A 16,718-nucleotide genomic window follows, 5' to 3' on the forward strand; every position below is an offset into this window, starting at 1 on the left:
TGAGGAATGTTAATGGATTTCTACCTGATTTGCATAGGTTCTTGATGAGCAAAACGAGCATGTTTTCGACTCATTTGTGTGCTTTTGCCAGACCGAGATGCATTGTGGGTGAATTTACTTTGTGTAACATTGACAAATTAGAATATAATTATATAAAACATGTTGTAGTGTAGTTACTGTGTGTGAAGAGTTTGAGCAGCTCTCTGGTTTTTGGTCAGTGTGTGTGTGTGTGTGTGTGTGTGTATCACACCGCTATCACATGACTCTGCTCAGCAGCAGCACAGAAGAATGCAGCTCCTATTTTCAGAGCAGAAACCATGTTTCAGAAATCTCCACGAGCTCTGCTGTGTGTATAATGTTTCACAAAACCGCTTTCTTTCTTTCGTTCGTTCTTTTCACACTTGCTCACACACACAGCTCTGTGTCCTATCTTGTATCTTCAGTATAACAACAACATGTCAACTTTCCTGGAAATCAGCAGCATACTACAGTGTTTGCGCTGAGTTTCATCATCCTCTTGTTTCGACCTACAATGACTTTTTTTTTTTCACTTTTAAAGAGACGGGATGTTTGAAAAACTCCGGTCTGTTCAAAATATTCGATCTTCAGTAAGTCGTGAGCTGAGATGCATGGTGTCATATTGGGAAATTACCGTTCCATGACCCCAGTGCTACTGATGGTCATTGTGTTGTTCTTGTTATGCGTCAGAAAGTGAAAGCATTACACCTAAAATAAAAATCCTGGCTACTTTGGTTAGTGAAATTCTCTCGAAGAGGGGATGTCCCTGCTGTATTAGTCGTAAACGGGAAGGCTGACATGAAACTAAATTCATGGGACTGTGAGAGTGAGATCACAGCTCGTTTTCTTTTTGGTGAAAGCAGAAGTATACTGTGCTTATGCCTGTGACTGAACATTGAATGGAGGTGAAGCAGGTTGTGAGTTCAAATCCAAGGATGGCTCCCATTTACACTCAGGCCCTGTTTAGTCTAGTGCGTTTTCGTTTGTAAACGCATAACTGTTGCTACGGTTACGCCTGTCGTCTACACTACTCTGGCATTTTCCACCCTCGAAAACGGAGACTTTCGGAAACGCCGAAGACCCCGTTTTAGTTTGAAAACTCCGGGCTCGCGTTTCAGTGTAAACGGACCAAAACGAAGACTTTTGAACACGAAGGCGTGGCTCCGCCCACATTCGCCCCCCTGATCAGGTCTCCTGGATCAGTGCGTATCCTTCCTTGATTCGTCAAGCCCCTTCCACATGACCGTGACGCTTCCTCGATCGTATACGCAACAACACGGAGACCGAACTGCAAGCTTTGCTGGCTTTGTCATCATTCTGAGCAGCCGTTGTGCGGTTCAATTCTGTATTTTATAACACTGCAGCTGCTACATGCGCAAGAGGCGAGCTACGATTAGAGCGATCGCCAACAAATCTCATTTCGAGGGGCGTAAGCCCTACACGGAACGCCGGTTTGGACTTGCAACCAACTTCCTGTTTACACTTGCATGCCCAGTGTGCATGAATGGTCATGTGACAGGCGTTTTCAGTCATGTAGTGTGGACGGAGGTCGTTTCTGAAACACGCCGGAAACGCCAGCACGGACGAGGATCGTTTTCATTTTAAAACCAAAACGCACTAGTTTAAACAGGGCCAAAGCTTTCTTAACCATTTTAAGAACCAGCCAGAGATTTCCATCAGTTTACAGGCTATATTATTATTATTATTATTATTATGATGATGATGATGATGATGTAATCATAGAGATTTTACCATTTAGCATCTACAGACAGCAGTGCCACATTGTCATAAATGACAATTACACAAAATGCAAGACAGTTTTTATTTAACTCGTACAAAATGTTCCAAAGGTTAAGGTTAGGATTAGGGCTGAGGTTAGTGTAAGCACATTTCTGTGTGATTTTATGCGCAAAATAAAAGAGAACAGAATGAATATCGCCTTCTTCCTCATTTGTCTGATTCAAATTTCTCAAGATTTTCTATGGCTATGGATAGATATCCTGTCGATACAGGAACTCCGCGTTCAAATAATATCCTGCACACAAAATATCTCCATCCACACGGAAAATGCAAAAATGTTAAGTGCGTAGTGTGACGACTGCATTTTAGAAGTCATATGGGGTTTTTGTTTTTTTTTTGTTTTGTTTTTTTTAATAAACCTCAGCCAAATAAGTATTTCACAATAATATAATATTTCACTTTTCATCGGAAGATAAAACCATTAGGTGGAAATAAGCAAAGACAAACTAGAACTCGTTCTGAAAAGCACTGGATGGAAAGACGAGGCCTTTGAAGAAGTACATGAAGCAAGTTTTAATTTCGAAAACCAAATAAAATCCCACTTTTGAACATATATTTCTAAAAAAAAATTTGTTGACTGTGTTGTTGGTGTGTCATTATAATGAATGGATTATAACCTCACTGATAGCTATCAGATAACTCTATATCTAATGCTTTAATGATTTAACTTCTTCTAAGCTCTTCTTCTCTTTCTTGCACTCCCATGAGGATAAAATCCAAGAAAATCACATTTCTTCCCTTAACATCATCATACACATAAAATAAACCCCTCATTTGACCTGCTTCTGATTCCCACCCCAAACAGCAGTGGAGTAAAAAGCTTTTGCATTTTACGACAGTGATTTGTTTATTGCGATTGTCCTCTGCTCAGACATGTCCACGTGACACTCTGCTCACCATCTAGCCTGTAACACACACACACACACACACACACACACTACCATTCACAGGCTAATCACACACACACACACACACACACACACACACACACACACACACACACACACACACACACACACTGCCATTACACATGACAGATTGATATTCTCCAAGCCTCTTATTACACCTTTTCTGCACAACTTGTAATTAAATACAATTTTTAAAAAAAACTAATCCTAAAATATTTATTATTATTGTTGTTTTTTCAACTAGGAAAGGAAGAAAGAAGGTAAATAAGAAAGAAAGAAAGAAAGAAAGAAAGAAAGAAAGAAAGAAAGAAAGAAAGAAAGAAAGAAAGAAAGCTTGGGAAAAGAAAGAAAGAAAGGAATAAAGATATTGGGGAAAGAAAGAAAGAAAAAAGCTTGGAAGAAAGAAATTGGGGAAAGAAAGAAAGAAAGGAATAAAGAAATTGGGGAAAGAAAGAAAGAAACGAATAAAGAAATTGGGGAAAGAAAGAGAAAGAAAGAAAGAAAGAAAGAAAGAAAGAAAGAAAGAAAGAAAGAAAGAAAGAAAGAAAGAAAGAAAGATTGGGAAAAGAAAGAAAGAGAAAGAAAGAAAGAAAGAAAGAAAGAAAGAAAGAAAGAAAGAAAGAACGAACGAGATTAGGGGAAGAAAGAAAGAAAAAAGCTTGGAATAAAGAAATTGGAGAAAGAAAGAAAGAAGCTAGGAATGAAGAAATTAGGGAAGGAAAGAAAGAATGTAATTGGCATTCAGAACTAAAATGTCTTTCCTAAGCTCGAAACTGGATATTTGGTGTAAAAGAGAAATTCTGTATGTGGACGTATCATCACCCTGCACCCCAAACTATTTATTTTAAACTCTTACTGTAGCTCTTTGTGTTAGATACATGATAAATACAGAAGAGAAGTACGTCTTTAAGGGCTCAATGACGTGTGGCCTTTCCCACGTGATCTGTGCTGTAAAGCTGATCACTTTGTATTCACACTTTATCATACTCTTAGAGCTTTTAAAAACATCTATCATTATTACTCATGTTCATCCTGTGTGTTCATCCTGTCAGTCAAGATGAATTGAATCTAATCCAACCTCTCGTCTACACAAAACCTCTTAAAACACACAGAAGGCATTTGAAGTCTAAGGTAAACACTTAGGTGATTTCTTAAATAATTTATATTAAAAATGAGACTGGAATGAAACCTGAAGACTTTACCACGGCAGGAAAGTAAAGTTACAGCTTTACCTCCGACTATTACAAAACTCTGACACTGGAGACTCCTTCCAAAAAAATAATAATAATAATAATACGCTAAATAAATGCATCCTTATAGAATGCTTCACCAAACAGTCCCATCCAAAAGTATTGGAACTGAAGACATTTGGGTTTGAGATCAAAATATATCAGAATTTCAGCTCTCCTGATTTCCTGATAGTTTCCATCTAGATGTGTCTTCTCAGCGTATAGCAAGAACAAAAGAATCGTCCTTGCTGTTCCAATACGTCCGGAGATGACTGCGTTAACGACACGTTTTTAATCCATTTATGTAGCGTCCACGTGCAAGTTGCTATTATAGTAACGATAAAATATTATCCCATAGCGAGTGCATTAATATGAACCTGTGATTTGCGGCTGCACTACTGTCAGAGCTGCTGTTATAGACACCTTCCGACCAATCAGAATCCAGAATTCAGATTATAGGTAGTAAATTATTTTTGATAGTATAAATTGACGTTGTTGTGGGGTATTTTTTTAAAAAAAAGTTCTCTTTACTTTTTCATTCGTATTAAACCATAAATGTGATATCTAATCCCTTGCGGTTATTTTAGTATGATAAGAGATTATAGTAAACTGCTAAACTAGATCAAATTGTTTTGTTTTTATTTAAAGTGTCAAAAGTTTTCCAAAGCTGATCTAATTACTGAAACCAGCTCACTAGCCGGAATATATGATGCAATCTGATGAAATGTTTGGCCTCCACATGCACAAAAACAAACACTGGAAATGTGATACTATCGCACTAAAAGTATGCACACTTCACTATGTAGTACGCTAGTATGCAAATTCTAGCAAACTGAATGTAAAGTACATCAGATTTTCTGACCAATAAGCATACGAGTCTTCATGACGCAGACGTCCCGGTCAACCAATCAAAACGCACCACGACAGTAGATATAGAATGCCAAGGAACCACAGCCGGCATTTTCTGTGGGGCAAGAAGAGGAGTAGAAGAAGCGTAGAGATTTACCTTAAATCTCTTTCCTCCTTTAATAATATAGATTTAATCGGGTTTCCGAGATCCCGAAAACAAACACACAATGGTTGTGGTGGCAGCAGGGCCCGGAGGAGCCCATAAAGTGCTTCTCATTTCTTCTTCACACTCCAGTGACTCTAATGCCGCTTCTCCTCCTTTACGGAAAAGGCAAAGACTCACACATCTGAGTCCTGAGGAAAAAGCACTTCGGAGGTGAGAACGCTGGGTTAACGCTTTCTTAAAAAGATTTAATAATACAATTTTAGTCTTCGCTATCCTCGAGGCTGTTTTTGAGTGTGTTATAAATCGATAAATTGTTCCGTATCGACTGAGAAATGGATAAATTTCGACATCATGGTTGCCAGATTGGGTAGGTTTGCATTTATTAAGCGAGAACAGAAGGAATGTGTTTTTTTTTTTTTCGTTCTCACTTTCACCATCTTTCTTTTTCATATACTTCATTAATGCAATCACTTCTGTTCTTTATAATCTATGTCGTGAAATCTACTTTACCGTGCATAAAATGGGAGTTTCCGATGGATATTTATGATTAAACTTCGAGCCTATTAAGCAGGGTTGCCAGATAGAGCGTGAGATATTTAATATTTAAAAAAAAAAAAAAAAACAGGCTGGGGTTTTCAACTGTCTCCCAAACATATTGCCAAACATTTGTGCAATCTCTTTATAGCCAAAAAGTTTTATTCTTAAGTGTTGTTTAAGGTGTGTGTATATGAAGTGTCTGTGGGGTTCAACGGGGGGTTTTTTTCCCCCCGTTAAATGGCTACACAACCGCTAAAGCCTATTAACCAGGGTTGCCAGTTTCCTTTAAAATTAGATTAAATATAGTACAGTCGCCAGAAATGAGCTGTATTTCCCCTTAGCTCCTTATCTACACGTCTTTCTACGGTTTTTTTTTTTCAAAAAATTGATTAATTTTTGTTGTTGCTTTCACATAGCCTAGAAATTAACTATAAACACACAAGCTTGCATATAAATCAGCACTAATCAACAAATGATCTGGAAAACTGTATATATAGGGGAGTGATGACATTTAAAAATAATAATAAAGCAAAAGAGAACTACCTGGGTTTTTTAAAAGTATATTTTGGCTTGTATTTAAGCTTGTAAGTCCAGATTTTAGGTTTGAACTTGAAACAGGATTTATATAAACTATAAAGTATTTATATTAGCGTGTAGTGTTGCCAGATCGAGCCTTTCCCCTGCGTACTTTCTTGACGTTCCCATTGCGTTAATTTGTGCTACAAGGGCACCAGTAGATTTAAAGTAGAGTGTTAATAAGATTAATTGCTTAAACCTGCCCTATATTACTACTTAAACCAGGATTGAGATGCACATAAAATGCCAATCTGGCAACCCCGAAGCCACACCTGTTTATACACATTCAGTTCTGCCTGCGTGGCAAAGACATGGCTGAATATCTCACTGCACTTATTTGCGGATTTAATGCAAATCACTTGCGTTATTATACAACATGTCGAATAAATCTCTCTCTGCATGCACGTTCACTCGGCTGCATCTAATAAAAAAAGTTTTGAGCAAATATCCAAGGTGACTGTGTTTTTTTGTTTCGTTATAGGAAACTGAAGAACAGAGTTGCAGCACAGACGGCAAGAGACAGAAAAAAGGCTAAAATGGGAGAACTGGAGCAGCAAGTCCTGGAACTGGAGCATGAAGTAAATTTAGTTGGATAATTTAAAAAAAAAAAAAAAAAAAAAAAAGGCCTCACAATTGTATGTAACCTGACCTTGACTGATCTCCTCCTCCTTCCAGAATCAGAAACTTCACCTGGAGAACGAGATGCTGAGAGAAAGGACGAGCGATCTGATGAGCGAGAACGAGGAGCTGAGACAGAGGCTGGGGTTGGACACTCTGGTCAGGAAAGAGAAGGTAACGCACACGCCGAGATAAGACTTTGGAGGGTCTTTTAAGCTGGACGATGAAAGGCGGTGCATGGAATGGTGCTCGACGATGGCGTTGTATTTCTTCAACTGAGGGATATACGTGAACCTTGAACTTTTAAAACTGAGGAGAAGCAAACAAGCTGTTTAAATCATCGTGGTGGTTCTGCTACCATATGGTGGAAACGGCTTAGATGAGCCACTTAACCCTGTTCTTAATGAATTTGAATCGAGTGGCCGTTTTATTCCAATTTTCCGTATAATAATCCTCATACTGTGGTTGTAATACTACACATTACATGTATAAATGCATGATTTTTATTACTTTTATTTATTATAGATTTTTAAAAATGGCTTGCAGTTCTTACCGTTCCTCCCCCGTGTGTGTGTAGGTGCAGGTGTTGGAGTCCAGCGTGAGCGATTTGGTTTTGCTGAACGGGTCTTCTGAGTCAGCAGCACTCAGGCTACGTGTGCCTCCGCAGCAGGTGCAGGCCCAGCAGTCATCAAAGCCGAAGAGTTCACCCTGGATCCTCACACTCCTGGCGCTGCAGACTCTGAGGTGAGCGTCTTTTTTTAAATTTGTTTTACACTCCAGGTCTCTTGGGTTAGTTGTAGCGCTCTCCGGGTTTAATCCGTTCCGCTTCCGACCAAATTCGTAGAGCTGAATCACTGACTCGACTCGCACGGGAAGTGAATCGAACGTGGCGGGTTTGGGGTCGATTCATCGCGTTCTAAGGTACACTTAAGTTACTGGTGCGCTCGTTTATTGTGGAATCCGGATAACGTGGTACTTTTAATTACCTGGAGCAGGTATGTGTTTGGATAAGGGCCAGGACTTAATCTTGTAAGAGAGTAGATCTCCGGGAACAAAGGCCACTAATATGTTGGGTTTACCATCCCCCCCCCACCACCCACCTCCTTCTGCTTACACTTGAACAATAGTTTTTGATAACCAATAAAGAAAAAGAAACGACTTCCAAATTCTTCAAATATTTTTGGCTTCGGTTTCTATATTTAAAAAAAAAAAAAAATAATTACAGGAATTCACTCCAGGAAATGCTCTCATTACCTAACGCACCGTTCCTGTTCATCTGGTTCGTTCGGCATGAATTAAACTGTCTGTGATGAAGCGGTTTGAAACGCCGGTCACTTCTTGTTTGGCTGGTTTGCTAGCTAAGCAGATCACGGCTAGTCAGATGCGTCGTGCGGTTACTCGTTTTGGAGCGTTCTCGTAATGTGTTTCTTCTTGTTGTGCTGGTTTTCTAGAGAAGGATGTGGTGTTGAATCATGCAGATAAGTGGTAATTTTGAATTGAGCGTGCGATGCAATTCTTTGGAGAAATGATAGGACCTGTATTACGTGGAAAGTCTGATCAGAAAGCATGATTCTGTAGTTAGTTGTTGGTAACTATGGAAACGGTCATTTGGTTCTTGTATGTTCTGCTTATTAGGGGACATTGATGTGTTTTGGTGGAACTTCCGGGAAGTCGTTAGTGTTTAAGCTAGAAAGAATGATGCTAATGATGATGAATCTTGTTCATTCTGGACCATGTTGTGACTCTTTTGATTTTTCTTGCTCCACAGTCTGATCTCTTGCTTGGCATTCTGGACATCATTGAACCAGAGCTTTTCCTCAAAGAAGTTCAGGAGCCGGACCTGGCTCAGCAGCTCCTGCTGGTCGGCTCGGCCACCGGTTCGCTACCTTCCCCCTCACCTGGAGCTGTGGGGACCGCACCAGTTAAGCTGGAGGCCCTTAATGAACTGATCCAGTTCGACCACATTTACACCAAACCGGTGGCGATGGAGGAGGAGGAGGAAAAGGAGGGCGCCTACGAAGTGAGCATCGCAGACGAGCAGGACACCGTCGTCTTCTCGCCGTCCTCCGAAGACGAGGAAGTGGAGGTGGAAGTCGAAACGGTGTCCGTCAAGGACGAACCGGAGGAAGTAGTCATCCCCGTGACCGACAGCGACTCGATCGGGGTCGACGACTTCCTGTCCGAGGCGTCCCCTTCTTTCGGAGGCTACGACAAGGCGGCGTACCTGATCTCCGATACGTACAGTGACTCTGGATACGAAAGGTCACCTTCCCCTTTCAGCAACATGTCGTCCCCGCTTTGCTCCGACAGCGCCTGGGAAGACATGTTTGCTAACGAACTCTTCCCGCAACTCATTAGCGTCTAAATAAATAAATAAATAAAACCAATCCGTTTGGTTTAAATGTAATCCTAGCGTACTAAGCGATTACTATACGCTTCGTTAATGTACAGTCGGCACAAAAATCCTTTTTTTTAAAAAAAAAAAACAAACGAAAAATGAAACCCTGTTTAATACGGAAAATAACTGCCGTTTGTTCTCTGCTGAGAAATGGACACTGGAGCGCCAAAAGTAGCAATTGGATGAATCTGAGATTCATGTTCAGTATTTTTGTCTGGGAGAAGGGAAGTTCTCTGCGGGGAAGTTGTTGGGGGGGGTTTTTTTTTTTTTTTTTTTTTTTTTTTTAAAAAAAGAGATGTATTTATTTGTACCTTATTCCAGAGTCCTGTAATCGTAATGTCTGCTTTAACATTGTAAAATGTAATCTTTATTAGCGCCCTCCTCATGGAATCATGTATTGCATTAAAAAAAAAATTATGCATCGCATCTTGATGGTCTCGATTTCCCCCCTTTTTGTTTTGTTTTTTCGTGTGCGCCGTGTTTTAATACACACAATACACATCTTGGGATCAGTGTACAGACTTCCACAGCTCACACAGTCCTGTAATCTGTAATTATACGGTCTGCAGAACAACGCTCTTGCTCAAGATTAGTCGTAATCCGATTCCAGATGTCTACACCGCACTTCTGACTGAGCTGCATGCAAAAGAGAGACGTATTTCGTTAAGGAAGGAGCAGTTTGCAAAACCATATTCGGTTTCGGCAGGTGTACACGGATTTAAATAAAACCCACACGCGCGCACACACCCCCCCCCCCCGAAAAAAAAAAAATCAGCTAATTTTGTACACTCTGCTTTTATAAACACTTGTAACTGACAGAATATGTCCACAAATTAATGACTATGTAATATCGCTCTCAAACGTCCATTCCGAATAACCCTTGTGTCTTACATGGTAAAAGAAATGCGCTACGGGATAATTATATATGATGCTGAAGATGGTAAATCTACTCGGGTATTAAAAATGAACGTGGTAAGCGGTTCTGAATATGCTGGCTGGAAATCCACTTTCGGATTCAGCTGAAATAGATTTCTGCGTGCTGTCAGTTAACGAGGATTCTTTCTCGGTCCTTCTAAATAAAAAAAAAAATAAAATAAAAAAAAATCTCTCTATCAGGAAGAATAAGTTTAGCTCAGAGGTACCGTATGTTCAGCCTCGCTGTATGGAGTTACGCTGCAGTCCATTGTGTATAGAAAAAAAAAAATGGACAAGACCGACATTATACATAGTTTCTCATTATTATAACATTTCCTATGGAAATTCGCAATACACGTTAATGTAAAATGAGTCTAGAGGAGCAAGACTGTTTAGATTTACTATCTCCATAGGAAACCTTCAGCACCTGAACTCGTCCCGCACCAGATAACGAGTCTTTATTGGTCATGTATATGTTACAGCACAGTGAAATTCTTTTCTTCGCATACCCCAGCATGTCAGGAAGTTGGGGTCAGAGCGCGAGAGGAGTAGAGAGGGTTAAGTGCCTTGCTCAAGGGCCCAACAGCGGCAGCTTGGCAGTGCTGGGGCTCGAACCCCCGACTTTCCGATCAGTAACCCGGAGCGTTAACCACCAAGGCCACCACTGCCCCACATCTGACTCACAGACACGGATGATACCTCAAATCGCTCGGATTTCCCCCGTACACACATCGAGAAATCAGTAGCAGGACACAACAGGCCATAAACCGAGTGTAATCACCAAACCGCTGCAGGCATGTCGTACATCAGAACGGTCGGCTCGGCGAGGAGAATTACATTAGAAAGATTGCGAAATACAAAAACCTGCGATCGAAATCGGAAACGAAATGGAATTTCTTCCAACGTATTCCTGAAATCCAGCTTCCACGGCATCGATGAGGACAGAGTGAAAAAACCTGGTGAGAACTTACCTGGATGTGAAATTCAACTTCAGGTCAACATTCGGTTTCAGTATTTATTGTATAAATTCAAAATAATAATAATAATAATAATAAAAAGAAGAAGAAGAAGAATGAGTGAATGAATAATTCTGATGTCAAGCTCCGATTCTGAAGTCAAATTTGATACGTTTGCTTTTTAACTTTATTCAATTATCAAATACTTTCACCCAAGGCAAGCTGCAAATAATGAATCGTCAATCATTAACGAGCTCGTTATATACAATACAGCCGACTTTGTCTCTTCGTCACAGGTCGAATTGCCCTGCGAGACTTTGTCACGTGTCCTGCTCTATAATAGGAGATAAGATAAAAGCTGGGACTGTGTGTAAAACACTGTTCAGGTTAAGATGGTCCTGTGCAATCACTCACACACACACACACACACACACACACACACACACACACACACACACAGAGATGAAAGTCTAACTTATGCAATAGCCCAGTTGTACTTTGGCTACAGGGATAAACTGCAGATTCCTGTTCCCGTCTGTAAAGCGTCGGGTACGGTGGTATTTTCTTTTTGGTCACACCCGTTTATTGTCCTCAGGCTAAATCCGTCAGTCTGGGCGGAGAGGATTTCTTTAAAACGAAAGAAAGCGCAGGGTGGGATTGCTGTTAGAGCACAACATCGTCAAACATTTAACATCGTCAAACAGGAGTAGTCAGGTTACATTATTGAAGATAACTGAAGCCACAATGAACTTTAAACTGCAAACAATGTAGCAGGAAAAAAATAAAAAAATACTCTGTAGGGAAAAAAATATATGTAAAAATGTCAATTCTATAGGATGCAGGTAACCTTTAATGATTGTTTAATATTTGAAAATATTTTATATAGATGTTTACATTGTTGCTAATTCGCTTGTTACACAGTACACAGTTGAGTTTGCTGAATCGGCTAAATTAATTTAAAAACTATTTAAATAAGAGAGATCATAACAACCGCATTGTTTTTTTTTTTTTTTAGATTTAATCCACAAGACACAATAATAACTGAATTTACACAAATGAACCAGCGCAAAAGTTTACACGCGCTCCATTATTAACCCCGTGTGTCGTTACCTGGATGATCCGCGACGTGATGTGTGTATGTTCTGTGAGAGTTCTTCACGGGTTCCTCGTTTGTCCTGAGCACTTAACCTCCCCACTGTTCTTCAGAAAAATCCTACACATTCTTTACTTCTCCAGAATCTTTTACCCCTTTCCTACAGATCCGTCTTTTCACACCGAGGACGACCGAGGGACTCGTACACGACTGTTACAAAAAGGTGCGAACGTCCACCGATGCTCAAGAAGGCGACACGATACATTAAGAGCGCGGGGGGGTGTAAACTTTTGAACAGGATGATCGGTGTAAACTGTTATGAATTTGGGAAGCGTAGCTAGCTTATGTAGCTTCTGAAGGGCGGTGCTAAATGGAACAATAAGACCTTTAAAAACATCACATGCGTAAAAGACACGAGTTCCACTTGGCATGCTTAATGAAAACTCACACGCAGCTTATTTTTACGCAGTTTTTGCATTTTTTATTGTTATAACAACACGCTTTTCATAGTATGCCCGTCGACTTGACTCCACATTTTATTTTGCACCGCCACGCCTCTGTGCGTTCACACTGCAGTATAATTAGTCGTGAACTTCCTGTGGCAGGAAATGAGGTTTGGGGTTTCTGACGCAGCGAGTTTCACTCTGCCTGTGTGTTTTGACGAAAGAAATACGACCGATGCGGTTTCTTTTATCGCCAAGTAAAGAAACCGGCGAGAAATCGGCCCACGCTCTTCGGCGTCACGCGGTACGTTCCGGACGGTGACGAGAGTGTAGAGATACAGACGAGGGATGGTTTCACTGTGGAGAACACCGGCGGGAGATCACATGTCAGCGGTGGGACTTTCTGTCCGTGCCATCTTGTCCCTGCTGATGCTGCCGTGTCCCGTACGGTGAAGTCCGGGCTTAAATTAAAAGCCGGATCCCAGCTGTTTCTGTCCATCGCTATACAGGGAAAACCCCTTCAGGGTGAAAATGTCTCGGTTTTCCCTTTCGAGATGAGGAAGCCTAAAGAATAACGAGGAATGATGAAATACTGGTGAAATGAGGTGGAAGTAATGCAGGTCACACAGCTGCTCAGATGATTCAAGGAACATAAGATATATGACAATTCGGTCTAAATAGAACCGTCAGCGTTGACCGAACTGCTTTACGAGTTCTTTAAGACTGGTCTTGAGGCGAAAACGACTAATTCAGGGGGAAAGAGAAACGTGTACGGTATTGGATATGGAGTTTAGGATCTAAAATAGCGATGGTGGATCATCTAGCATGCATGTGAGGCCTCAGGCAATTAGGATCAACCTTCAGGGCACGGTGTAGTCTTGGGTTACGTTTCAGTATGATTTTTAACGCCCTCGTCAACGTCGGTTTGAAATCCCTCCTCGGGTCATCTTTAAAACCTGGACCGAATGCAAAAGGCACCGATGGATTATTTTTAATCTGCTTTTATCACTCCAATCCTACTCTAGCGGACGTATCTCCTGACGGTTGTGTGTTCCGCGTGTTCTCGTCGAAGGATCTTCTCCGCTCTTGGGCGAGATGTAAAGTGCGTCAGGACGTGTGAGGAAAGTGTCGTGTTTCTGTCCTCAGATGGACTATAAGTCCGTCGAGAACACACTTATACGTTCTATTTCAGGGGCTCGCGAGCTCGTGAGATTACAGCGGGGGTAAATATGAAACTGGGTGTTGTTGTATGTTAAGTATTAATGAGACCTCGTAAATGAAATGAAACCAACGCGAGAGCTTTTTTCGCCCCATGGAAGATCTCCAAAAATATTAAAATGCCAAGTATTGAAAAAGTCCTACGCTCTTAAAATAAAGAAATAAATAAATAAATAATTAAAGGAATAAATAAATGCTGGGTTATTTTTTTTCCTACCCAAATGCTGGGTTGAACCATGTGGGTCATTTAACTGGGTTATTTTCTCAGTCTTGGGTAGTTTTGGGGTAGGTTTTACCTCAGGTCGAGGTAGCGGTTTTCACTCGGACAGACCGTTAGAGTTATTTGGAGAAACGAGGTTCGTATCGATATATTTATCCATAAAACCATTACAGTACACTAGAAAAAGCTCGAACGTGCACGAACAGTCCAGTTTACATGACGGTAGATGCGCCGCTATCTTCGTTAGCTTTGGCGTACTTGTTTGTGACGCCACTGGATCGTAAGTCGGCTTCTCGGGGTTTTTTTCTTCTTTTTTAGATGTTTTAAACGTCTCCTTTGATCAAAATCTGACCTTTTCGTCTTAAATATACGACTTACTCGAGTCATTCACTTCGAAGTCTATGTACTATATAAACCCCACTTTAGCAGCTCTAGCATCGCATTACCGAACGCCTTCTTGTGTATAAATAAAGGAGACACCATGTTGACGCATGTATTTGTTTATAATGTGGTAGATTTGACATTTTCAAACGGTAAAAGTAACCCTGAAGACATTAACCCGTTCGTGAAATAAAATGAGCCCAGCGTTTTTGTAAAAAACGAAACCATCCTTTGGGTTGAAAAACAACCCGCTCGCTGGGTTAAAATGAACAGCCCAACTTGACGGGTTAGTTTAGCCCAAAATGTGGTCTGTCCTATATTTACCCGGGTGTTGGGCTGAAAATAACCCCATTTGGGTTGTTTTTCTCCCAGCGATTTTTAGAGTGTACCGACTGATCGCTAGGAATTTATCAGTGACAGGACCGTTTGTCACGACAGTGTATTTGGAAGTGATGTTGAGTCTGATTGGTTTCTGCCTCACATTATGGCTTTGGATAAAAAACATCTCCTAGGTGAATAAATGCCACTATACAGCATATACATTAAAACCACCTGCCTAATATTGTGTACGTCCACCTTGTGCCACCAAAACAGCTGTGACCCGTCGAGGCATGGACTCCACAAGACCTCTGAAGGTGTGCTGTGGTATCTGGCATAGAGACGTTAGCAGCAGATCCTGTACAACTAGTCCCGTAGGTTGTGAGGTGGGGCCTCCATGGATCGGACTCGTCCCACAGAGGCCTGATCGGACTGAGATCGGAGTCAACACCTTGAACTCTTCGTCACGTTCCTCAGACCGTTCCTGAACAATGTTTGCAGTGTGTCAGGGCGCATTATCCTGCTGAAAGAGGACACTGCTATTAGGGAATACCGTCGTCATGAAGGTGTGTACTCGGGTTGCAGCGACGTCTAGGTAGGTGGTACGTGTCAGAGTAACATCCACATGAACGCCAGGACCCAAGGTTTCCCAGCAGAACATTACCCAGAGCGTCACACTGCTACGGTAGCTCTTCTGTGGGATCGGACCAGACGGGCTAGCCATAATAAAGTAAACAAAAATCAGTGTTTGGCGTGAAAACCCTTTGGCTTAAAATAAATAAATAAATAAATAAATAAATAAATAGATAAATAAATAAATACAGTCATCTGAGGTACACTTTTTGCAGTTTCAAACACCCCCCTGGTGAAAGGGGGGGGGGGGGATGATCTACGATGACATAAAGCGAGATTATAAAAGACAAGCAGCACATTTCTTCAGAGTCAGAGGAAGTGTGAGTGCAGATCTCAGCACATCTCATAACCTCACACTGCTATCTTCCTGTCTGATCTGCAAAGAGTGTAAGAGAGTGAACAGTCACTGCAGCTTTAACGCAAGGGCCGTAAAGAACCACACTACTGGTTGTTCTTCCGAAAGACTAAATACAGAAAGGAAAGGAAGTTAAAAATAAAAAACCAAGAAGCTTTATTTTTCAGTTTTGAACACCTGCAAAAAAAAAAAAAAAAAAAAAAAAAAAAAACCAAGTTTCAGCCTCACGCGGCGTTTCATATTTCAGAAACTGGTAAATGATGTATCAGGGTTTTGCGAGCAGACTCATCCTGGTCTGTCGTTATCATTAAGAACGAGCACAGGGATCGGTTCTGGTTCTGCTCTCACGAACCGGTCAGGAACTCTACAAGCTGACCTTTTGGTAGTTTTAAAGCTGGAGGTTATGGCTGTACAGACAACAGTGAATAAGCGAGGAATAAACCACTTGGTGGTGTGCCGTTATAGGAAAATAATAAACAACATGAATCTGAGTTACTGTCGTCGTCCAGAAGTTGAATATTTTCCAATAACCGCATGCCACTGACCATTTTATTCCACCGCAATTCGCCACATGCAGCAATTTATTTATTAAAGAACATCACATAGTACGTTTTATTTTTTTTATCCACTTATAGTTACATTTAATGTTGTGGAATGTCCACAAAACAAGTTCGCTCCTGTTACCACTTATGTTCTAGCAGCTATAATCAGTCGTTCCCTGACCAGCCTTTCTTTTGTATTTCTACGGAAAGTAATACCACGCAGCTTGTCAGGTTACCGAGAAACCACAAAGCACCGACACTGGAGACTCCTTCCGTAAATTCGAAATATACACACTCCTTACAGAAAACATCGATTTCGACAGCTCACAAACACCACCGCACTCTTTAATCCGTTTATTATTCAGTGCTAGATTACATGGAGCGTCCGCTGTGCAAAAGCCCCTTTAAGTTTTCCTGTTACTATAGAAACGATAACGTAGCGTATTCGAGCGAGCGCGCCGATATAAACCGGTGACCTTGCAGCCGAAGTACCGTCGCAGAGCTGCTGTTATAGAAAACGCACCGGATTCGAGAGTTGAACAGCA

At 41.0% G+C, this 16,718-nt stretch overlaps 2 protein-coding genes across 2 annotated transcripts in view; one reads left to right on the plus strand and one right to left on the minus strand.

Annotated features, from left to right (window-relative positions):
* The first annotated feature begins 4,902 nt into the window (after positions 1–4,902).
* On the plus strand, positions 4,903–9,525 carry xbp1 (X-box binding protein 1). Its single transcript, XM_017452343.2, is given in 6 exon segments — positions 4,903–5,180; positions 6,565–6,661; positions 6,759–6,875; positions 7,279–7,335; positions 7,338–7,445; positions 8,470–9,525. Coding segments are annotated over 6 exon segments (1,125 nt in total). The 5' UTR covers positions 4,903–5,031; the 3' UTR covers positions 9,067–9,525.
* A 1,504-nt stretch (positions 9,526–11,029) lies between these two features.
* The window catches only part of LOC108255941 (coiled-coil domain-containing protein 60), a 43,040-nt gene continuing 37,351 nt past the window's right edge, over positions 11,030–16,718 (minus strand). Inside the window, exon 15 of the mRNA XM_053674669.1 lies at positions 11,030–15,359. The gene's annotated coding sequence lies outside the window, so the exon portion shown is untranslated. The remainder of the gene's footprint in view (positions 15,360–16,718) is intronic.

This window comes from Ictalurus punctatus, chromosome 22 (assembly GCF_001660625.3).
Source record: "Ictalurus punctatus breed USDA103 chromosome 22, Coco_2.0, whole genome shotgun sequence".
Classification (NCBI taxonomy): domain Eukaryota; kingdom Metazoa; phylum Chordata; class Actinopteri; order Siluriformes; family Ictaluridae; genus Ictalurus; species Ictalurus punctatus.